The 25,038-nt window shown below is 31.6% G+C and overlaps 3 protein-coding genes across 5 annotated transcripts; 2 read left to right on the top strand and 1 right to left on the bottom strand.

The window, feature by feature from the left end:
• Nucleotides 1–2,020: 2,020 nt before the first annotated feature.
• LOC131607974 (uncharacterized) lies at nt 2,021–3,095 on the top strand. The gene is made up of 2 exons (XM_058879916.1): nt 2,021–2,177; nt 2,438–3,095. Exon 2 carries the CDS (start codon nt 2,447–2,449, stop codon nt 2,831–2,833), a length of 387 nt encoding a protein of 128 aa, XP_058735899.1. The 5' UTR covers nt 2,021–2,177; nt 2,438–2,446; the 3' UTR covers nt 2,834–3,095.
• Nucleotides 3,096–7,451: 4,356 nt separating this feature from the next.
• Nucleotides 7,452–12,581, bottom strand: LOC131603523 (probable mediator of RNA polymerase II transcription subunit 19b). 2 transcript variants are annotated; one of them, XM_058875857.1, is made up of 6 exons: nt 12,345–12,581; nt 9,239–9,324; nt 8,123–8,403; nt 7,823–8,014; nt 7,647–7,725; nt 7,452–7,582 (listed from the first exon to the last, which is right to left on the bottom strand). In XM_058875857.1, exons 2-5 carry the CDS (start codon nt 9,267–9,269, stop codon nt 7,663–7,665), a joined length of 567 nt encoding a protein of 188 aa, XP_058731840.1. In that variant the 5' UTR covers nt 9,270–9,324; nt 12,345–12,581; the 3' UTR covers nt 7,452–7,582; nt 7,647–7,662. The 2 variants fall into 2 exon arrangements, with proteins under 2 accessions (XP_058731840.1, XP_058731839.1); XM_058875856.1 differs by having other exon boundaries at nt 7,474–7,725.
• Nucleotides 12,582–17,290: 4,709 nt separating this feature from the next.
• On the top strand, nt 17,291–24,712 carry LOC131607973 (agamous-like MADS-box protein AGL29). Of its 2 annotated transcripts, none has more exons than XM_058879913.1 (3): nt 17,291–17,472; nt 17,782–17,857; nt 24,004–24,712. In XM_058879913.1, exon 3 carries the CDS (start codon nt 24,023–24,025, stop codon nt 24,563–24,565), a length of 543 nt encoding a protein of 180 aa, XP_058735896.1. In that variant the 5' UTR covers nt 17,291–17,472; nt 17,782–17,857; nt 24,004–24,022; the 3' UTR covers nt 24,566–24,712. The 2 variants fall into 2 exon arrangements, with proteins under 2 accessions (XP_058735896.1, XP_058735897.1); XM_058879914.1 differs by having other exon boundaries at nt 24,001–24,712.
• Nucleotides 24,713–25,038: the final 326 nt, after the last annotated feature.

Raw genomic sequence — 25,038 nt, 5'->3', positions numbered from 1 at the left:
ACCGAGTTTGGTATCAACAATACCTATTATGGGGGCTACCGAGCCAAGGATAAGTCTGTTATGATAGTGTCAATTCAAAGTATTATGCAAACAACCTCCAATTCATCATAAATAACCTCTGGTTTACTGACTTCTCGCTTTATCACTACCCGTGCTATCTTCTACCTAAGACTCACCTAGGTATGAGGCCCACCTCAAATCCCCCTCAAAACAATTACAAATATTAGAAGACTCACTTTTAAAACACAGTCATTCAACACTTAAAGGCTTATGAATGAACACAAAACTGACAACTCGATGAAACACACCAAACTCTTCTATCAATGTGATATAGGAGTGGTTCACATTAGATAAGACTGCACAAACCCTAACATAAACTACAATGTAATTTCACACGAAATAATAGGGTTTAATGCGTGTTATATATAATAATTTTCTAGTCTAGATTTGGGCTTCAAATTGCTGCAGGACACTCCTAAATCGTCTCCAAATTTAGAAACCAATAAAATATGTTGAAAACAGATAAAATCTTTTATCCTTAAATTAAGCGCCACATGGAATTGTATAATATTCCTTGAATCTTCTGCAACTGTAACAAACATATCCAAAAAGCTCAGCCTAGCTGTGTTGGACGCGATATCGAATGGTCTAGAATATGACAACTTTGTTCGACATGTCTTCTTAGTTGAAGATAGAACATCTTCTTCAACATCTTCACATAAGTTAGTTTTACCAAACATAATGGCAATAAAAAGCCAGAGAATTAACAAAAATTTAGACATTTATATCGATATTTTCAAAGTTCAAAGTATAAATAAATGAGTTTCTATAAGAAATTTCAATTTTTTTGATAAAAACTCATAAAAGTTATGATTTTTTACTGGATTTTTTAACATTATCGATAAAAAAGGCATGGAAGATGAAAAAATTCTTACTTTTGATAAAAATTACCGGTATGAACTTCAAAATTCCTAATATTATCAAAAAAAAATGTAAAATACGTAAGTTTTACGCGAATTTAAAATAATAATTTTAAATTATAAAGGATAATATAGTCAATTCACAAAATATATGGAGTGTCAAGTGTATGCAGGTAGGGGTGTTCAAAAAAACTGGTTTTCCTTAACTGATCCAGAACTGAACTGTACCATTTTAAAAAACCCAGTCCATATATGAAAAAAACCAAATTGGATCCAATTAAAATCAAAACCAGTAAATTGGGTACCAATTTTGTGAACTGGTTTACAAACCGGTTTCTGTCTCCTTCATTGATCAAATGTGTTTCCTGAACTTAGAAACCAGTTTTCTCTGATACAATTATCACACCTTTCTCAATTATTTTGTAATAATTCAACTATTATCTTCAAATCTTATTAATTGATTGTTGTGTTTTTCAATTGTTTTTTACGAATCAATTTCAATATACGCTTGTCAATCATTTTTGTGAATCGGTTGCACGAAACGTTGTTTTGGTGCATCTGTAACTACTCTGCTTAAATAGTTTGTATGGATCCAATGAATATTTCGAGAGATTCCAGTTGTTTAGCGTAAAAAAATCGGCGACAATCAATGACATAAATCAAAGAAAATATAGTTTAGCCGTGGTGTTCTCAGAACCGACAATATTCAATGAAGTTGTTCAAACTTCAAAGGAACTATGTTGTTCAGTGGCGGTGTTCTTCGAAATGACGGAAATCAACGATGCTCATAGAAACTACGGTGGCGGCTTAGTGTTCACAGAACCTATGTTGAAGTATTCAAGTCCGTTTGAAATTTGGGTTTATATAAAAACCAGTTTTGAACCGGATCCAAACCGATTTGAATCCACTTCACTAATATGAATTGGTTTTTGGAAACACTGGTTTGGTTTCTAAACCGTAACCAAATATATGGTTTGGTTTTAATGGATCGGTTACCATGCACAGCCCTATATGCAGGAGGTGGAAAGATATATTTTTAAAATAAAATAAGTATATGAAATTCTAAACGGGCCTAAACCCAATCTAATTTTTTTGTGCAGGCCCATCATATTAGCTGGCGCTACCCCGTGTTGTATCCGTATCAGAAACAACTTTGATCGGGAACGCACTGAACTTAACGCGCCGTGAAAATCAAAATCTCACCGGAAAACACAACCGGAGTTTTCGTCGGCGTCATAAACGTGGCAAAACGTCCAGGTTTTCTTATTTTCTATGCCATATAATTTAATTTTTCTGATTCTCCTATAACTCTTCTGTAGTCCACGATGATGCGATTCTCATACTGGTTCGATGATGCTTTGTTTCAACTATATTGTGTTGTAAATTGTAATCACTCTTCAACAATTTCAGTGAACTAATCTGAAAAACCAAAATTGTAATAGTAATAAGTTTTTGATATTTTTTGTATGCATGGAAGGTGTTTGTGAAAATGACTGACTGAGAGTTTATTGTTATAGGGGGTTGTTATGGCAGGCAAAGCTGCTGGATCGGCGGTTAAGGCGGTAGCAGAATATCAGTATCCGTGGCGTGAGAAGTTAGCGAAATACAAGGATGAATTGGCGAAGGGAGTGTGGGGATACTGGGAGTTAGGGGCGTGGAAGCCGCTTAGTATTAGTGCTCGGCATAGGGCAAGACTTCGTAAAGAAGTACTTCTTGCTGGGGAAGATTGGACTTATGATCCTGAAAGGAAGGAGATGAAGACGAGGCGAAAGGGTCATAAGGTTGATAGGATAGCAGCTGAGAAAAGGGCGAATACTGCTAGGTTGATGGAGAAGATGCCAGATATGTTGCTTGATTATAAGAAGAAGAAGTGGCAGAAGAAGATGAAGGAAGAAGACAAAGGCAAAGTTTGATTATGCTTCGTTGGCGGGTATGCCTTTCTTTGAGATTCTAGTATTCCTTTAGTTTGGAAAGGTTTGTCACTAACTTTGTTGTGATAAAATGGGTTTATTTTGGTTTTGTTGTAAGGAGTTTTTAGGCTTGATGGATAAGTATTTTTTTGTTGTGTATTTTAATCTATCCATAATAACCCCTTTCAAGAGTTTGGCTTTGTGATTATCAGAGGGAAAAAGGAATAATTCATGAAATTTATTGTTACTTGGTTTTTGTTTTGAATCTGCTCAGCTGAATGCATGTTGGAAATTGTAATCGTCTATCCGATTCTCTTTGCTAAACTCCCTTATGCAGGCCTAGTTCTTAGGGATTTTGCCAATTTCTTGTTATAACACAAGCTTGGGTTATTGTCATGTCTTTTGTTCTTATATACACCGGGCGAGCCACGGGAGTAAAATGAAAATGATAGGTCCAGAAGCAACTGAGCACGATAAATAAATGAGAAGTGCAATTAACATTTTTTTTATCATTGTGAATTTTATGTAGGTTTCATTGTTTAGGTTTCGTTTGTTTGTCTTCAGTTATTTGAGACCCACGGGTTTTAAATATAACCTCAATTCCTTACGTTTTAGATCCACCTTCGATTGATAGACTCCATGTCTACATTGCCTTTGTTTGCTATGTTTCTGTAGGATTCGTTGTTGATCGGTTGCTAGTTGTGTTGTCTGTGAACAATGCTGTTGTTTGAATCAATTGGGAGTTTGATGAAAATGTAATATTGAAAAAGGTCTGCAAAATTATGTACCTCATTCAAAATATTTCATTTACATCTGTTGATAAAACTGAATATGTTAGCTAATACATGACATTCGTACTTTAGTATAAGAAATGTTCTCTATTTAAATTTTGTTTTTCTTTGCAAGTTCATCAACTAGATAAGTTATTTTGGGATGAAGGAAACATTAACTAGAGAGCACTTAAAAATAGTAAATAATATTGTAATGAAAATTGAAAGACTTCGCTTATTTTAAGAGCAAAATAGTTTCAAAATGTGATCTCATATTATGGGACTAAGCGGTAGCATTTTTGCCTTTAAAAATGCTGAAATTTCAATTGATTTATTCATATTCATTAGAACTTTAGAAGTTTATTTGAGCTTGACACGTGATTATGCAAATTTATTTTATTTTCAATTTAATTTCTCCAACTTCTTTAAGCATCCAAGACTTTTTAATTCATATTTTACGCTAATAAAGATGGGATTTAGTTTGAAAGCTCTTCGTTTCATCCTTTGAAATACGGGAGGTTTATTGGAAAGACTTCTCAGGCAGTGTATTTTACATTTTAAATACCTTATTAGAAGAAACTTTTTGGTAGTACTAATACTATAGTATGTATACATTGTTAGATTTGAGCATATAAAATGAAAATGAAAAGGGGTTGCACTTTCCACCCTTATGTGTTCTTCCTTACCACAGTGAAAAGTCTCAAATATTTTCAGTGTTCACATATATATCTTCCGACGCACTTTTCTCATACTTTTCAGCAAAATTGTTGAGAAATTCCTGTTCTGCTTAAATTTAGTCTGGAGATGCATTTCCGTATGCACAAAAATTGATTCGGAGATGCATCCCCGTAAATCCCCTTAATTTATTAGTTTGTGAGCTTTCAAAAGATGCATATCCAGAATGTGCTATGTTAGTTCAAAACAATAACAAGCAAAAATAACGGCAGAATGGAATACCTACATAACTTAACATCAAAATAAACATTACATAAATTTAACATTACATCTCATTACAAACAGGTGGTTCAGGATGTTCCAACGTCCTTATAACATCTTTGGTTGATCTTTGCATCGTCACATCCACTTCAATCAGACCATTTATTGAGTAACAGTAAAAGCTACTCCAGATAACCTTCAAATCATCATTTGTCTCAATTTCAAGCATGGTGAATTGTATCTTTCCTTCATTACCAATCAAGGGTGAACGATACTCAAGCTTGACAACTCTCTGATCTTCTAGATATCGCAGGAGAGTATTCAGTTTGGATTTTAGATCGACGAGAAGTATGTCCTCAGAGACACTAAATTGAAGTGGGGGATTTGCTCTATTGAAATACATAAATACAAGATACGGATAGAGATTCATTCGGGTTTTTGTAAAGAAAAAATGGAATGATACCCTATTTATAGAAATTGTAGATCAATAAGAATCTTACAAACCCTATCATATAATCAAGGCATAATTCAAATATGCATCTCTGGATCCAGCCTTTTTTTAGGTCATGGCATTGGCCAAGTATTGTTCTCACCAGGAATCAAACTCGGTATTCCCCGAACTTCGTCCTTAGCAGGAGCTCGTTTATCACTCGAGCGCAATTGCTTGGTTATGCAGAGTAGAAATACAAAACACAAAAATTGTCCTAAAAAATACTACACAATTTTATAGCATTATACAGTGCGTTACATACAAAAAATGTCTTAAATTGTTAGATTACAACTAAAATGAATCAATTCAATGTCATTGCCTAAATCTATTGGTGGTCCATCCTTCGATATTTCCTTGTTTGTTTCTCTTTCAATGTCGCTCAACATGGTGAACTCTTTCATCCTTTCTAAAAAGTGATCCGACCAACATTCAGCATGTGTGAAATGTGTTGTCCACTTCAGTGATGTATTTGGTATAGGACATCTCGGTTTCAAATAAACCTGAATAAAATATTGTGTTTTTGATAGTCAACCAATACACGTGACGCATTCAGATGAGTTTTGAGGGGGCTTACTCGTAAGTGAAAAGAATGTTTTCGAGAAACCATATCGTGTTAAAGAAATACACACCCAATCTTAAGCACTTGCTATAAGATGTCCCATTTCTGGGAAGCGCGTCCATTTGTCAAACGGAGTCAGACCACTAAGACAAGGAACTAGAGCATTGGAAATTGCACCGTAGTTTGCGTTTTTCCCGTATAGCTTTGTGTATGATTCTCTATGTGTCTTCATCTCTTGTATAAGATGACGACGGACAAATTGGATGTTGTTCTCTCCATTAACAAGATAATTCTAAATACCTCGAAAATCACAGTTGTTGTCACCTCTAACATTTATTATCCGCTCAATGTATTTGTGTATAAAAAATGACATTTCTTCAATGTGGATGATTTTTGGTAATGGTAGTGGGGGAGATGGTTTGCTAGTGCGAGCACCGTTGAAAACACTCTTTTGAGATTTTGGAGTCGGAGAATTTGGAAAGTGAGTCAACAGTTCAAAGCTTGAAGGAGATCGTCTCGTAGATTTGTCACTTTGTGTGGATTTGACCTTTTTAGGGGCACCTTTTGTTTTAACCAGTTTCAATGGTGGTTTCAAATTCGTTGTTTCTGGATAGAAAATCTTCCTTGGTTGCTATTTAATGTGCAATTTCATTATGTCATCAGCTTTCCTAAATCTCTCTTGGATGACTTCCAACTCAGTCATGATAAATATGTTTGATTTAGCATTCTTCATCACACCACCATCATCATCAAAACGATGCTTTTTTCAATGAGTGCAAGCTTCATCCATATATATATATATATTGATGAAGACCGTAAGTCTTCCTAAGTGAACATTCACACTTTGAGCTATTTGAACATGTTATATTTATTCACTTGGCTTCTTGAAAAATAAAATTCAATGTCGATCGAGATACATTGCCAACCAACTATGAATAAAGGATGTTGTCTTTGAATCAATGTTCTAACACAACAATGCTCTGATAAAACGATGTGTGTATCTCATTATGTTGGTATTAGAGCATTTGGTTAATGGTGTCTCAATCTCGATAAAATCACCTTTAATGTTTCTCAACCAATTCTTCTATCTAGCATGTGCAAATTCTACTTTGTTAGTTGTTGTATTGTCAAATTGTTAAACCTGGTTAGTATATGCACAAACAATTTTCTCTTTAGCTTGATCCAAAATTGTGCCCTCAATATATTTCTGCAAATCTAGATATATCACCCACACACTCCTAATTAATACTTTCACTCCAATAACAATAATATGTATGTCTAGACCCACACACTCCTAATTAATACTTTCACTCCAATAACAATAATATGTATGTCTAGTTTAATATTTTGGAGAAATAATCATTTCTATATTTTCATTAATTTAATTTTAAACATATGAATTAAGGGTGATCTTTGTAATTAGAGAAATTATCCTGTTCCCTCGGCATCCCCAATTACTTTTATAATGACAAAAAAAAAAATTTAATTAAAAAAAAACAAACGAAATATTTGGCATTGCAATTGAAAAATTGGGTATAAATAAAAAATAGGTCATCCTAACATGTACCCTAATGACACATATTCAAGATACTTTAATTAAAAAAAAGTTAAATGTAATTAAATGTAATAAAGTTATATTTAAAATTTCGATATATTGAATACACGTGTTTTAAAAAAATATTTCTATAAATAACATATTAACTTGTGCCCTTAAACACATGTTAGCTTTTTCCATAAAAAATATAAGACTTTGACCCCGCATGTTTTTAACTTGTTTAGATGACTTTTAACGTCAAAACTTCCCAAAACATACCACAAACAAGCACTATCTATTTTTAAAACTACTTATTACTAAATTACTATACCTTAGTTGGGAAATTAAAAATATAACAGCTTTTTTTTAAACAAAGTATCATAAATGTTAACTGTACCAAAAATAAAGTTTTGTGTCGGCTTCTAAAATGATCATACATTCCCCAAAACAATAAAGAATATCTGTACCCCTAGTGCTCGCATCTAATATATCCTTTTAATATTGCTTATCAAAAAAAATATATATCTAAATTCTAATTCTGCTTCATTGTCTAGTATTTAATCGCTTGCTAGTAGAAGGGTCGTAGCTTGCCTCAGCCCACCTTTTCTGAAAACAAGTAAATGAATATTAGTCCCATTTATGAAACTATGTAAAAAATGTGCATGAATTTTTGAAGTGACATTTAAAAGAAACACATAAATACCTTGTCTTGTTGATTCTTCAATTGTGAGGGATGAGAATCATTGTGAAGAATTGTGCTATTAGCAACACAACTTCCATTTTTAATTTGAACTAGTTTGTGCTTCCTGTGTTTCTTGTCCTTTTTATTCTTCCTTTCATTCTCTCTAGATTGTTGAGCCGGGTTTGCCACTGCATTTGGTAGCACCTTCTTGACCTGCAAAGAACATATTATATATACATCAGTCAAACATGAAGACAGTTTGAATTATTCAGATTCGAAATTATCAAATGTGCGGCAGACAATGAAGTTCAAAAATCTTACAGAAGAAATGTGATTTGGATCCGTTTCTTTCAGACGGAAAGCTTCACTTAGTACATTAAAGTCAAACGGAGATAAGCAAGGTTTTTTCTCATTCGTATAGGTGTTCTTACACAGCTGATCCAGTTCCATTCCTTCTCCCTTCTTGATTTTAGTGTCACCAACCACATTGCGAAGATAATGTGTCTCCGACAATGGAAGTGAACTCTTGCAGAAGACTTTGTAGAACGGCCAAAGCTTATATTGGCTTACGAGATCGTGACCACCTCCAAGTTCTCTACTGCCTGATTCAAAGAAATTGCCTTTCTAAATAATGCGCTGAAAGAAGGATGACTTCAAGCATATACAGGATAAAAAGAACATGACAACTGGTTTATATAGTCATCGGTGACCTAACGTCGGAAAAAAAGTTGGGCAATTCACACTTTTAAATGTAAGAGCAAGTATTCAACAGGATTTTTATGAATGATTGCCTCATGATCATAAAGGTCCCTTAAGCTCCATCTGCTTTATCACTGAGTTAAAACCTCACAAAACTCTGAAGGTGAAGTTCCATTATAACAGTGAACCAAGAAAAAAAACTAAGCTTGGCTTTAAAAAAATGAAGAAAAGAAACATTTTTCTGTGGCTCAGAAAGCTCGGCCAACTACTAATGTTTTGTTTTCAGCAATATGTTGATTTTTAAAAAAAGAAAATGTTGTATGCAATCTAATAATGATTCTATTATGATACTCCATCCACTTCAAAATGAGTCTCGTTTAAGATTTTTGCACACAAATTAAGGGACGCTACACTTTTATTAATTAATCTTATTAACGTGTTTGAGGTAGTATACATGGTAAATGGCACAATTGGAAAAAATTGAATCATGTCTACACTGAAAAGTAAGAAAGATATTCATTTTGAAACAAATTTTATTTGCTAAAACGACATGCTCCATGCCATAAAACAAATGCTTTCACAATGTTCCTGCTCCAATATTCCAAGTGATAACAAACAAGAACAAGAAAGCCATTGTCTAAGAATATAGTACATAGTTTATAGTTATGTAGCACATTAGCACCGTATCGAAAAATCAATATAAACAACAACAAAAATGGTCGCATGTCAAGATCTTACCCCTCCCAAAGCTTTTTCTTTCAAGATCCATACTTTAGGAAACCTCACTGAACTCACCTCAAAAGCCTCTATCAATTGTATTTAACCTGAAAAGTTAGAAAACGAGGAAATCTCAAACCAATGTAGTTCTAAATTTGACTTAATCTGGGACTTCAGTATCATAATATCTACAAGATGTTGATATGGCATCAAATTAACTCTCACAAAGTAAAATAAATCTGACAAATCAGTTTTCCCAACCACCATTAAATAGAAATATTTGATTATATCTATATCTATCTAATATATAATAAAGTTATAAACTTTAATGTTGGGTGTCAATTAGTATCAATAGAAGTAAATCCAATTCAGTGTTGACTATGGCAGATGACAGAGAGCCGAAAATCCGCCATGAAAATATGGCAGATGGCAGAGGGCAAATGGCGATAGCATAGCGGATAAATTAAAAACATTATATATAAACTTGAGGCGGCCACAACGCCACAACACCACAACTTTCCCATGGTACTATGTTGAATTTCCACAACAGCAATCCGCCATGGCCGCAATTTGACAACACCGATCCAATCAAATAACCATGGCAAAAAAACTCTTACAACGAATAAGAGAATATGGCCAGGTTCAAAGCAGAGCTATGGATTGGGATGATATTAGGTTTTAGTCTGTAAATATTGAACCTAGATAAAGTTAAGGTTCTTCATTTTGTATCTTTTTCTTCCGTTTTCATTTTTGAGAAGAAATGAGTAGCCACACAATAAGACATTAGTGATCTAATGCTGAAAGAAAAGGGCATAATTCACACTTTTATATGTAAGAGCAAGCCCTCAATAGGGTTCTGAAGAACGATCACCTCATGATCATAAAGGTCTCAAAAACTCCATTTGCTATATCACTGAATTTAAACCTCGTGAAATACTATGAACACGAGGCTCTGATATTACAGTGAACAAAGAAAACAACAATGTTTTGCGTTATGAAATTGAAAACAAAGAAAACAAATTGTACAACATACTACTCATACAACATCAACAATCTTACAGTTGTACAACACGCAGAGTATAGGAGAAAAAACATCTAACAAATTAGCTTTCCCAACCACCGCTAAAAAGGAAACAAAGGCCAACCAAATGCACAAATGCTCGATTATTTCTATCTAATATCAAATTAAGTTAAAAACTTTAATGATGGGTGTGAATTCAAATCAACTGACATAAATCCAATCAAATAACCTTTGCCAAACAAAACCCTAACAACGAATAAGAGAATATGTCTGAGAACACAGCAGAGTTAATTGGGATGCCGTTAGGTTAATATTTGTAAATTTTGAACCTAGACAAAGTTCTTTATTTTATATCTTTTTTCAGTTTAAGAAGGAAAGAAAAAAACCACAGAATAACATAAGAAATGGGTTTAGAGGTTGAACCTTCGACTGTTATGGCCCAGTTAAATCAGGAAGAAGGGAAAAAATTATGATTAATACCACATAGCTTATTACCATATCTTCCACATGATATTACCATCCATACATATTCATGTTCCTCATTACAGTTAGGGAGGAAAAAAAGGTATCCATGTATAGATAGATGATTGTGCTCCAGTTAACGCACATGACCGCAATATTTAAGCTTCCTTACTTTTACCGTAACATTTATAACAAATGATCAAACACGGATATAAAGTAGGACACAGCCAGTGCATAACAAGAACCCAAAGAGAAGGTTGATAATAGAACTGGAATCCTTAATTCTGTTAGAGAGAGCTTAAAGGTATTTTACCACAATAAAGGTTAACCTATCATTTTCCCTAGTGTTATCAAATATCCACAAAGGTGGCGCTATGACGGATATACATGGCAATTTTTGGATTCACCGCAATGGTAAATATCCGCCGATATTGCAGGTTTTCCGTCATAATCTGCTATAAAGGTGGCACAAAGTTTTAAAAAGAGGGAAGATGAGCATTATAAACTACTCCCTCCGTTTTAAAATGACTACTAGTATCTTTTTAGCAAATAAAATTTGTTTCCAAATCACTGTCATTCCAGAGTTATTAACCCCTGTGCAAGAGAGAGGTTGAAGAAGAAGTGAAATCTGATCCGCAGAGAGAGTGAGAGTGAGAGAGAGAGAGGTTGAAGAAGTGAATTAGGGTTTCCCAAGATATGATTCATAGACAGAGAATGAGAGAGAGACGCAAAGCGAGAGAGAGGTTGAAGAAGAAGTGAATTAGGGTTGAAGAAGTGAGATTTGCGCTGCCGTGGAGTTAGAAATAATTAGGTTAACATACTGTATATGTTTTTGACGGGTAGTGGTAGTGGTAGTGTACTAACTAAGTATCAATCTTATTATATATTAGTATACAAAAATTTATCCCGCTATCCGGGATGCCGCTATTCCCACTATTCCCATTCCCGGAGGTCGGCCGCTCCGCTCCGCTATCCGGGATTAACAACTCTGTGTCATTCTCACTTACTTTTCGTAGCAATGATTACCATTTTTCCAATTGTGCCCTTTAATTATTACTTTGTACACCACTTCCAATACTTAAATAAGGTTAATTAAGTAAAAGTCTAGTGTCTAATGACAATATTATTGCATTCCTTAATCTATATACAAAAACCTTAAACGACAATCATTTTGAAATTGAGGGAGTAATCAACAAGGATAAGTTGACCTATCGTGACAAATAGAACATGAAACTAGTTTACATAGTCATCAATGACCTAATATCAAAACAAATGTAAGAGCATGCCTTCAACTGGATTTTATGGAAAATCATCTCATGATCATAAAGGTCCCTTAAGCTCCATTTGATATATCACTGAGTTTAAACCTCGCGGTACACTTCAAACGCGAAGCTCTAATATAACAGTGAACAAAGAAAACAACAAAGTTTTGAAATAAAGAAGAGCAAGAAAGGAAAGGAAATGCCATATTCAATCCAAGAATGAAACAAATGCTTCCACAATGTTCCAACTCAACTATTCCAACAAAGTGATAACAAGAACAAAACAAGCTATTGTCTAATAAAATCAAGTTATATAGCACATTAGCATCATATCAATAAGAAACAGAAAAAAACAAAGAATCAATAAGCCACAAATTGTTACCCCTCTCAAATCTCTTGTCTTCAAGATCCGATAACCTCACAAAATGTATGTACCGATTATGTTTAACCTGAAGCTTCAAATCAATGAAGCGCGGTGGAAGGGATTGAGATGAATTAGGTTATTGTTCGTAACTGTTGAACCTAAACAGTGCGTAATGTTTTTTTTCGTATTTGAAGTGGAGAATAGAAAACGCGGTTCTACAACCGGACAAAACCCGCACCCGCAATTGCAGATGGGCTTGGCTCAATCTTGGATTGACATGGCATATAGATGGGCTTGGCTCTATCTTGGATTTATACGGAGGATTTAACCAGTCACCTTACATGACACCTCCATAATTTAATCATTCACATCTTTTAAACTATTTTTAAAAATTCACTCAAAATTCTTGCACTTATCAAAAGTTTCTGAGCGTTACCGTAAATTTCAATTTTCATACCGGAAATTTAGTAAAAAGGAAGTTTTTTTTACAGAATTCATGAGCCTTTATTAGGAATTTTAGAATTTTCGGCAAAATCCTTTGTATTTGTACCGGGAATTTTAGAAATGTCGGAATATATTCATGTGTTTTTATCAGAAATTTCATAATTTCTGATATTTACTCATACGTTTTTAACGAAAATTCTGAAATTCGAGGTAGTTCAAAATGTTAAAATTTTTACCGATAATTCTGAAAATGTTGGAAGTTCAATTTTTAACATAGTACTGAGAATTTCAAAATTTTCGGTAAAAGAAGTAGAATCCCGAAAATTTCAAAGTTGGCGGTAGTTCGTTGTTTTTTTTTCTTTCCATTTTGTAGTGAAGACCAGAGAAATGACGACACCATTACAGGCAGGGTCATGGGTAGTGTGGCATCCAAGGTTAGCCTGTTGGGGCAGAGTCTTCTCAGCAATGAGCTAGGAGAGTAATTATAATCAGGTTTCACCATAAACGGTTGGTTGAGTAGTTTTGTGCACCTCTAGCACCCGACGTCGAGCGGTTGGATTAGACAAGTAGCCCATTGAGGTTGTTCATGCTAAGTAGGTGTAAGGTCAAACTGTTATGATCCAGTTGAGGTGGCCGAGATGGATGTGGCCCCTATTGTTAACGAGGTTGCTGACGAGGTTATTGAGATATATGTGACCCTTATTGTCTGATGAGGTGGCTTCCACAGATGCGATCTATATTACTATTGAGGCTGAGACAACTGACGTTGAGGCTATTACTACTGGTGATACAAAGGTTACTTGTCTTGCTTCGACGGAGCCATCTGTGCACACAGACAGAGAGTTCCCGGGAGAATCCATTGACCAATCATTGCTTACCAAATATGTTGATCATGGGGCATACCGATTATGGTAGGGAGAGGTATATATATTTTTGTTTAACTTTAATTTATTTATTATTGATACTTGATGTGTTGAAACTAACTGATAATATTTTTCTTTGTTTGTTACACAACTGTGTCGCGCTGAAGGTGACATCCCACAGGTCAAAGATGGAGAACTTCTATAAGATTTGAAGGCCGTCAAGAGGGTTATTGTTGATTTTGTCTCCTATCATTTGTCGAATGCTCATTCACCATGCTTGATGTTTCACTTATGACTTCCTGTGTTGAGTGATGGCACAAGAAGACGTCTTCTGTTCATCTTCCATTTGGGGAGATGAATATCACTTTGGATGATGTCTCTTCCCTATTCCATCTGCCCACCGCCTTTATATTCTTCATTGCTCTTGTCATTAACCAGAAGCTTGCATGTATGATGGTTGTACGGGATTTGGGAGTTATTGAGGAGGTTATGCTAGAGAAGTTTGATTTTAATAGGGATATCACTTTCAAATGTCTTGGCTTCGGGACATGTATATTGAGCTTGTGGAGGCACAGATGTATGAGACAGCCGCAAATTGTGTACATGCTACATCTGGTAGCATGTACTCCCTTTGCGAATAATTCTCATGTTCATATTGATTCTCGGTGGCTAAGGCTATTTAGTAGCATTAAGCATAACAGATGGGGTTGGGGTGCGATGCATTGACCATCATACATGCAACACTTGGAGTTACGACTCTTTTGAAACCAGACAACTTGCTGGTTATTTGAGTCTATTACAGGTATGCTACAAATTACTATTTGTAGTTTTGTTCTTATTTAATTGTTATGTATGACATTTCTTGATGTGTCAATGTTCTTTTATTATTGTTGGATATACGAGCATTTTCCCACTATTTGTGACATGAGGATGCATCATACCCTTATGGTCGCCCCACGGGTGAGGAGATGGAAGGTCAGATAAGCACATCTTGGAGGTGTTACAGAGTACATGAGGAGACTTGATGCGCTGACAGTAGAAAATGTCAATTGGACACCCTACACAGGTCACAAAGTCCATAGTGAGTTCGATGAGGCTTATATATTTTTAGGTCATATGCGGTGGGAGACCTTAGTGGCTAGACACTTACTTAAGAGGTGTTAGAACACCATGGATATGTCTAGGGTATCCCACGACTAGTTCCAGATGTTCCATTAGAGATAGTGGCGCAGTAAGGATTCAGCGTGATGTATGTTGTTATAATACTTATTTTAGGATATATCTCAAGGAGAGAAGATTTTTATATGAATGGGCCTAAATGGACATGTAGAGAAGGAGGTAAGAGGTTTTAAGGGCATGCATAAGGGTATGGCATAAGGGAGGTAAATGTGGAGGATAAATCCATCCTAGATTTTTCGCCGACTTTTGATCTTACTATACTTAATATGTGCTTTAGGAAAAGGAATGAACATATTATCACATATAAGAGTGGAGTCCAATATTCTCGGATAGATTGCTTTCTTATCAGAAAATCAAATAGAAATATTTGGTTGTACTATAAAATTATGTTTGACGAGATCTTAACTACCCAACATCGAGTATTGGTTATAGATATAAGATTTAATAGAAAAGCAAAGAGAATATACCACATTTGAACCCTGGTGATCAAGTGGTGGCATTTGAAGGATTAAAAATTAAAAAGTTTCAAACACAACATATGTGGGGGTGTAACATCCTAAACCCCACACACAATTTATCGAGAATTTAATTAAACAAGATGCAAATCACTCAGGATGTCACACACAACAAACATAGCCTGCCCCATAACACGGGTTAAATCAGCACATTTAAAACCTATCATCGCATGCTCACCTTCACTTAGGGCATCATCGCAGCGGAATTAACATCGAAATAATTTAATGAAACATTTCAACTCATGACAGTTAGTCTCTTAAACTTCAATTTCATAACATAAACAAGGAGTTGTATTATTCACTCCCAGAGCTATCTTCATTTACTTTAGCAAATGTTACTCCAGAGTATTTGCAAGTTATCCATGGTGGACAATATTAAAGTAAATGGGAAAGAATACACTTTAATAAATAACGGTGAAAGCAAGCGGAGCTAGAATATCACATAACAATAGTTACACTCATTAATCAAATCAACATCAACATATTCAATATTTTCATCCAAACAACACATCAACAACAATCAATACAAATGCGACACTTAAGCAATATACTTAACACCGACTCAACATGTATGTGGTACCAAATATGAAAACGTCGCTTCCATTATATCGGGGCTGTTTTGAGAAGGAATTCCCAAATCACCCTACTCCCAAACCTCATTCACCCAACCACCCATGCTCCCTATCGAAGCCTCCTTCAAACGGGACAAAGAGAATAACAAGGGAAAAAGATCTCGTAGACAACCGCAAGGTAACCAAGAAGAAAGCCAAAAAGAGACTGAAAAGCCATTACTTATAATGAAAGTCACCTTCTTTGCAAAAATGTCTTCCGAAGTTCCTTTCACCAAAGAGATAATATCTTTCCACCAATCTGATTTAGAAATTCTACTCTTTCCTCCTCTCTCGCCATTTACTACCAATAACTTAATGTCTCCATAACGAGCCTTCAACACTTTATACCACAACGCTTTTTTCTCCTCTAGAATCCTCCACCTCCATTTATTAAGAAGAGCTTCATTAAAGACACCCACTCTTCTAAGACCAAGACCACCTTTCTCGACGAGAAGACAAAGCGCTTTCCAACTCACCCAATGGATCTTTCTAAAATCCTCCGAACCACCCCAAAGAAAATTACTTTGGATCCTAGTAATCTCCTTAATGATGTCAATCAGAGATTTATAGAAGGAAAGAGTGAAAATAGTAAGACTACTCAACACCTACTTAAGGAGGGTAGTCCTTTCGCCAAAACTAAGATAACGCCCCTACCAAGAAGACAACTTTTTTTAAATTTGTTCACAAGGCTTCTCCAAGTTTCCATCCTCCTTGGATTCGACCCTATAAGAATACCAAGAAAGGTGAATTTTTTATCCTCCGACCTACAAGAAAGAAAAGAAGAAGCAACCTCTAAAAAATTAAAGTTAATATTTATTCCAATTAACTTGCTTTTGTGGTAGTTAATGCCAAGGCCCGAAACAATTTTGAAACTCCTGAACACCGATTTGATTGCCCAAATATGATTCCAACTTCTTTCGCCAACCAACAAAGTGTCATCCGCAAATTGGAGAATATCAATGTTGCACTTCTCGTTTATGTTGAAACCTAAGAAATCCCCATTTTCCACCGCTTTATTCACTAAGCCTTTGAGACCTTCCCTTACAATAACAAAAAGAAAAGGAGAAAGAGGATTTCCTTGTCTCATACTTCTCTGTGTATTAAGTGCGTTCAGATTTTAAACTCCATATTTACGAATTATTTTTAAAAAAATCTCAAAAAAAAAAAAAATCCAAACTACGATCTCTAAAGCCCAATTTAACAATTTTAGAGATAAATTTTAATAATTTAAGATTAAAAAAAGAAAGAGAATTGAAAAAAAAAAGTTCTTCTTCTTAATTTCTCATTCTAATTTCTATAAAAGGAGCAGAAAATACAAAAGTGGAGAAAAGTGTCATTTCACACATGACAATTTTAGTATGTAGAAATTGTGTCTCATTTGTTTATTCACGCTTGGGAATCGTTATTGATTCTATGCTTCTCCAACCCTTGCCCTAGCTTCTTCAACCTTATTCCAGCCTTTTTCAATCGCATAAACACGAGGCGGCCTTGTTTTCAAATCAATTTCGATCCTATATCTCCTCAACAATCCCTGGTAACTTTAATATCTATTAGTTGTTAGATTGAATCTTTGTTTTTTATAACAAAATTAGTATGTACTTTGATTGTTTCCTACAAAATTTTCCCTTCTAGGGTTTATAAAACCACTATTTCTATGAATCAAGTAACTTTTGTCATTATTGGATTGTTATATTTTCCAAATTATCTAGGATGAACAGTTTTATGTAGATGCATAGCAAGTGTTTGCTGAAATGTTTTATTAAAAAGTGTTTGATGAAATGTTGATTTGGTTCACAAATAAGTCAGTGATTGTATATTTGATTGTCCCATAATTACTGTGCAGCCAGTGATTGCAGACACATTTGATTGGTTGAATTGCGACGAGTCGAGTCTTTGATTCTCAGGTTTTCTTCATTAAGGTGTGTAATTCTCGCCATTACAACTATTGAGAAATATTAATGCATTCAGTTTTCATTTTGCTGGTATAGAGGCTGTTTTAGGGTTAAGATGTTGTGACTTTTTGCGGTAATGTCCGGCAGCCGGATTGCTTGGTTTACCGGGACATTTCTATTTTCTAGTTGAAAAGAAGTTTAGTAGATAGTGTAAATTCTATATTGAAAACTTTGGTTGTGAATTTCCCTTTAAATTAGGGTTGGTAGAAACCGACTTTTGTTAGTAAAGATGCAATAGGTGTATGCATAATTCTAACACTAGGGCTTATTGCTAATTAACAACAACATCAGTATGCAAATTAGTTCTATTGACCAAAGAGAGACTCGAAAAAGTCGCGCAATGTGGTTTATATTTTGTTTCATTTACAAGACATTTCTAAGTTAAAATGGAGTTTTGTGGATAGTGTAAATTCTATATTGAAAACTTTGGTTGTGAATTTCTCTTTGAATTGGGGTTGGTAGAAATAAACTTTAGCCGGTAAAGATGCTATAGGTGAGTGCATAATTCTAACACTAGGAGGGCTAATTACAAATTAACAAACAAAAGCATAGTTTTTAAACAGACTGCATTGTCCTCACTAACACAATTTAAAATAAAAAGTTATTTTTAGAGACAATGAATTTTTGTTTTTATTAAAAATCTCATCAACATTTTAATCTTCTATATTAAAATAGAGTGGAGGGTGAAACGATCCAGAATTTTCTTGATTATTATTCAAGAAAAACATATCTTAAAAAAATTGGAATTTGAGAAAAAAAAGTTAAAGGAATATTTAGAAACATATTTACAAAATCTTCTAATCGAAATATACAAAGAAACCAACATGAAAATGATAAAATTTGCTGCTTTTTGAAAGAAAAAAGTGTTAAAGAAGAAAAACATATAATAAAAGTAACCCTTGAATGGATAATAAGAAACTGCAAAATTAGAAAGAATCCATAAAAACAAAAAAAATATTGTAAAATTATACTTATTGTTGAATGACTTTTAATATACATGTAAAAAATCTTATTCTTTAAATGATAATTAATATTCAATTATTTTGTTTTCATAAAAATATTGATAAAACTTTCATTCCCTAATAAAAGAGTAATAATATCCTATAATTTTTTTTATTATAATATTTTAACATACATATTTCACTATTTAGATATTTGTGCACGAATTTTATAAAATAATATATATATATATATATATATATATATATATATATATATATATATATATATATATATATATGATTAATAGAAATAAAATGAATTGTGATTACGTAAGTAATTTATAAATTAAATTGTATGATAATATGAACTGTTTATAATTATTTTATGGTCATACAAATAAAACTATTATATTTTGATTTTATATTTTTAATTGTTATTGTTAATTATATGAGTTGTATTACTATAAATACTTTATTAATTAATTGAATTAATTTTTTTTAATATAAATAGTAATAGAACGATATCGGATTAGAATCCAACCAGACAAAAATGTTAAATTTTTTGAGAGAAGTTTTGCATTGTGATTTTCCTCAACTCAATAGATTAACTTATGTAGGGATCATAAATTATACCAAAAAGAAATAATAATAATAATAGAACGGATCATAAAATAAAAATAAGGTGGAAAAATTAGTAAATTAAAAAAAAAAGTATTTTAATATATAAAAATAACATTATAAAGTATCCTATAACAGAAAAGTTAAAATAATAGTTATTTAATAGTAAAAATCACATAAATTTTTATAATAATAATTTAACACACATATATCAATTGATTAAATGTTAATAAAAGATATGAATAATTTTAAAAACTTTTATAACTTGTGTTTAATTAAAATAAATGACGTAATTCTATTGTTAATAATTATAAAAAAAAAGATTTCCATGTCTTATAATAAGTTGAATTAAAAAAAGAGTTAATTTCAACTATTGAATGAATAAATTTCATCATTTAAATGAATGAGATAAGGTATACTTATTTATTCAACGGTATAAGTTATTTTATTCTGTTAAATTAGTTCAATTGATAGCGCTGCAAGAAAATCTTATATTCATCTTTAAAAATAAATTGTAGTCACTAAATAAAAAATTGCTTTAAAAAATAGCGTGCACATTACAAAGTCATTTTATCGTCCACGCTAGAGCAAGTCTACTCTTAAAACGTTATGTTTGAATGTAAGATTGAATCGGTCACGTCTATTCATTTGTAAAATTAATACGGTCTAATATAAAAATAGTGGTTGAGTGGTTGACTGATAAGTTAGCTGATAGTTTATCGTTTACGGTGATAACAAATAATTTATAGTTGATGGCCGATGACTATGAGATAATAAGCTAATTGAAGTGTTTGATAAAATTAACGGTTTAACTAGCTGATAAATTTAAAATGACGGAATTATTTGATATTATTTACATTTAATACATTATTATTTTACTTTAAATTAAAATATATTATAAATGATAAAAGTGAATTTTAGTTAAAATAATAAAGATAAAAAATGGAAAAAATGATAAGTTATAAGCTATAAGGTAAAGTGTTATTTAAAATAGTATATGAAAAATAAACTATAAATTCAGGGATGAATTTAAGAAAGAGTTTTAGGAAAAAAATTAAAGAAAAATAAAAAAATATTTAATATTTTTTAAATTGTATTTTTTGTATAAAATGATAAAAGTATCATTAATTTATTTTTAATTTTAAAATATTATAACAATACAAATTATATTTATAAAATTTATGTAAAAGTCTCAAAATCCTCAAAACACATTTTCCATTATAAATTTTTTTAGTACCTTTAAACTAGATAATTTTTTTTATTATGAATACAAATAAACTTCGCAAGGTGAATTCTTATTTACCCAACTCAAAAAGTTGGGTAAGATTACCTTTAGTGTAAAATACATTGAAAACATCAAACAATTGTTCTATTTAATAATTAATTAAATATAAATAAATTAAATGGTGTCATGTGACTGATTGAAGGTACACTACCCATATTTTTTGTGATTGGTAGAGAAGTTGTCTCCACTTCGCAATATTTTTTCTTTTTTGTGATTGGTAGAGAAGTTGTCTCCACTTCGCAATATTTTTTCTTTTCAAATTCCTCGTCTATTTTCCTCCTAACTGCCCAGCAAAATAATATTCTCGGGGTTTAAGAATAATAATACTTACTTGAAATTTTCTTTGGTTAAGATACAAATTATGGTAAAGTAAATAAATTGAAGGATAATGCATGATTAAAATAATTTATTAATCTATTTTAATTCATCATAATTATTTTAAAGAAATTCAATTTACTTTGTCCATTAATCATAAAAATCATTTAATCAATCTATTAATATATTTTCAGTGGACATATAACTATAATAGTTTATTTAAAATTATATATTTTTTAATAAATAAATACATTTTTATAAAATTATATATATTTTTTAAAAATCATATATTTTTTAATAAATAAATAGATTTTTATAAAATTATATTTTGAAAAACAATTTTTTTAATAGATTAAATGTAAAAATAAATTAAATTAAATTGTAAAATAGAAAATCAAAATAAAACTAAAAATTGATTTTTTTTTACAACTAAAAACTAAAATTTTAATTTAGTAATAAATTAGACTGAAGGTCCATTTTACTCCTTCATAAAAACTGCTGAGGTCATATTAGTCCCTGAGAAAAAAAAGTTCCTATTAAATTCTTTACAAAATTTAAACGAGCCATGTTCGTCACTCTACTAATATTTTTTTCAAACCGGTTTTTTTCAAAAATCATGACTGGACTGCTAATGAAGACTCTCTTTCAATATTTGTTTCAAACGATATTTTCCTATTATTAAACCGTGACTCAACTTGACAAGATAGATCAGCTTTTAGAAATTGAGTACGAGTCAGAAGTTAAGTTCCTTTGTACATGGTATTCAGAGTCTGAGTTTCCACTAGAAGCTGAGTTACCTAGTTGTGAGACATCAGAATCTTATCATTTAGAATTTGAACCATCAGATTCTGATCTTTCATAATTTGAGTCTCAAGCTTCTCTTCATATGTTTCAATCAGAGTTAGAGCTCGATAAATTCTTACTTATGATCCTACACATTTGAACATATATTAGTATACATAATTGTTCATTAAATACTTTGTTATCATCAAAACCTAAAGAAATACTATTGGCAATAGTGCACTAATCACCTTCAATGGTTACGTTTCAATGGTTACGTTAGTGGTAGTAGACATTCCATCACATATGACATGGTTTTGGGTAGGATAGGAAACATGCAAGTTCGTTTTGTTTAAAATCAACAATTTTTTTAATTTTTTAACCTAAAAATTATAAAAATTTATATGAATGTCTCTGCATCTAAAAAAATCTGAAAAAACGAAGCAGAACATAGGAAAGTATTAGAAAATACAAGTCTGAAACGTTATTCTACCCCTAAAAAATTGCAAACTAAAATTACATGTCCCACGGAATTGATTGTCATTTACCACCATGCTTGTAAAATTTTAATTATATAATTTTATAATATAGTAATAATAATTTAATATACTATTATTAAATTATGAATATATATATATTAAATTTTATTATTATTTTGTATTTATTTCTAGTTTTATTTATTCGATAATTTTTTGAAATAAACTATTTTAATTTTATTGATTAGATTTGTATTATCATTTGCTTTAGTTTATGGAATTTTCAAAATAAATTGATGCGTAGATTCCATACATGTTTTTAAATAGATTAATTGAATTCATTCCGTTAATTATTTTTATGGTTGGTGGATAGACTCAATGTATTGATATATAGATGAATTAAAATATCAATTCTTATGCATTGCTAATATAAAAGTTTTATGTTGTTGATATATTATAATAATTCCAGACTCAAAATAAAATTAGGCTCTGAATTGAAATACACAATATCTATATTTGGACATATTCAAAATCAAACTTTGTTGTTGAAAAAATATTATGATTAGTTGATTTTGTAATATATATATATATATATATATATATATATATATATATATATATATATATATATATATATATATATATTATTAAAGTTTAATTCCATTTAAAAATGTTTTTTTTTCGATTATCAAATTACCTCTTTTACCAAATAGATCACTAATCCTCACCAAGGTTTATTGGTCATCTTCAACATCCAAGAATATCTTTCTATACCGCATAATTTTTTAAAAGGTGTTTGTTTTAATAATAGTTTTTTTAGAAACATAATAACATCGGATGCTTTACTCTAAGAGACTTGTTTTACTAAATAAATAACAATTTTAATAATTAATATTATATTTGTAAATGTGGTAAGTCTAATTTAGACAGTGAAGCGGATTTCCGCCGCAATACTCTCTTTCTTTATACGGTGAAGCGAATTTCTGCCGCAATACTCTCTTTGTACGATGAAACGAATTTTCGCCGCAATGCTCTCCTTTTTTTTCCTATATTTATCATGTGAGTTTTGTTGTTAAATTTATTTTTCTTTGATAAAAATCAAATTTAAACATGTAGACTAACACCTTAGAAGTAATTTTAAGGTCCTAGGACCCTCATTCTCTTGAAGCTAAAAAAAAAATTAAAAACCAAAATAATTGTTATTAATTTATTTTATTTTTCAAAAAAGAAGTTTGATTAATTATCTAAATCAATATAAAATGATGTGAACCTTGAACACTTTGCTTAGAAAATGATGTAAGATATAAGTTGGCGTTAGCTGTGACCAATTCACAATAAAGTTTTTCTATATTTGTCATATTAATATATTAAAATCAAATAAAGATATGATTTATATTTATTGTTTTTCAGTAAATTCAATATGTCTACATTTTTAATATTAGTACAAATGAATAAAATATAAATAAATAATTAAAAATAAAAAACATTTAGGGATAATTTTACAAAATTAGAACAACAATAAAACATTTCTTTATTAATAAAAATAATGTCCATAACTTTATTTTAAATTTAATATTACAAACAATGAACCTTTTCTTTCTAGAGTGTATACATAAATAGGGATATAAGAGTATCATATGCACACACAATCTTTACTATCATTCTTCATTTCTAAACTCGCATTTTTTATTTTAGTAGGTAGGTGCTTGAAACGATCATGGGTCGTCGCAAAATTGAGATTGAGATGGTGAAAGATCCAAACACGAGGCAAGTCACCTTCTCAAAGCGTCGAACGGGCTTATTCAAAAAAGCAAATGAATTGACAATTTTGTGCGGAGCAGAAGTGGCTATTGTCGTGTTTTCTCCGGGTAACAAACCTTATTCTTTTGGTCATCCTGGAGTTGACGTTGTTGCGGCCAACTATCTCCAACAAGAGAATATACCAAATGATTCTCAAGAAAACTCATCTTCTTCTGATGCTCCCAATATGGAAAATTTGAACCAAGAACTTGCTGAGGTATTGGCTGAAATTCGAGAAAGTGAAAAACAAGCTGCGAAACATGATGAAATCTTGAAGAAAAACAATGTGAAAAAACTTTCTGAACTTGCAGAATTGAAAGATTCATATAAACAATTTCATGATATCGTAAAGTTGCGTCTTAGTGATCTTGAAATATCGGAATATATGATGCTTCTTGCTCGAGATCCAGTGGTAGGAGTAAAGGCGAAATCTGCGAAAAGGAAAAGAGGAAAAAATTAATGCTTTGTAGCATGAGAAATAATTTTATTTTATGGTCTTTTTTTAGGAATAGTTTATGTTCCTCTTGTCTTTTGTTATATAAAAAAATGAGTGATGAATAAAGTGTTTTTTGTTTCATTTTTTTAATTTATTTTGAGAATTTGTGTGTGCGAGTTTAATTTTGAGAATTTTTTATAAAATAAAATAAAATTCTTTTTAGGTAGATTCTTAAAATTTTATAAATTGTTAGAATTTTTAAACTTCACGTCTCATTATTGATTTATAATTGATTTATAAGGTCTATAAAATTTCATTAAAAAAAGATGTATTATAAAATATCAATGATAGGATAAGAAAACTCGCTATGGCATAATTAAACCATAGAATTTCAATTTATATGAAAATCTTCGAAATCATTACTCTTCATATGAATTATATAGTCTTATTTGCATCACTTTTAAGTTAATTTTAATTATATATTTATATAAGAAAAA

The sequence above is a fragment of the Vicia villosa genome, linkage group LG5, assembly GCF_029867415.1.
Source record: "Vicia villosa cultivar HV-30 ecotype Madison, WI linkage group LG5, Vvil1.0, whole genome shotgun sequence".
Lineage (NCBI taxonomy): Eukaryota > Viridiplantae > Streptophyta > Magnoliopsida > Fabales > Fabaceae > Vicia > Vicia villosa.
Note: the sequence above shows the minus strand (reverse complement) of the source record. Positions and strands in the feature narration are given on the sequence as shown.

Bases quoted from the DNA above. Each gene is read 5' to 3' on its own strand.
- LOC131607974 (XM_058879916.1), top strand. From the start codon at position 2,447: ATGGCAGGCAAAGCTGCTGGATCGGCGGTTAAGGCGGTAGCAGAATAT.
- LOC131603523 (XM_058875857.1), bottom strand. From the start codon at position 9,269: ATGGATCTTGAAAGAAAAAGCTTTGGGAGGG. The intron at 8,404-9,238 runs GTAAGATCTTGA...TCTTTGAATCAG, and splicing joins AAGAAAAAGCTTTGGGAGGG to GCAGTAGAGAACTTGGAGGT. The intron at 8,015-8,122 runs GTAAGATTTTTG...TGTTCTTTGCAG, and splicing joins ATCCAAATCACATTTCTTCT to GTCAAGAAGGTGCTACCAAA.
- LOC131607973 (XM_058879913.1), top strand. From the start codon at position 24,023: ATGGGTCGTCGCAAAATTGAGATTGAGATGGTGAAAGATCCAAACACG.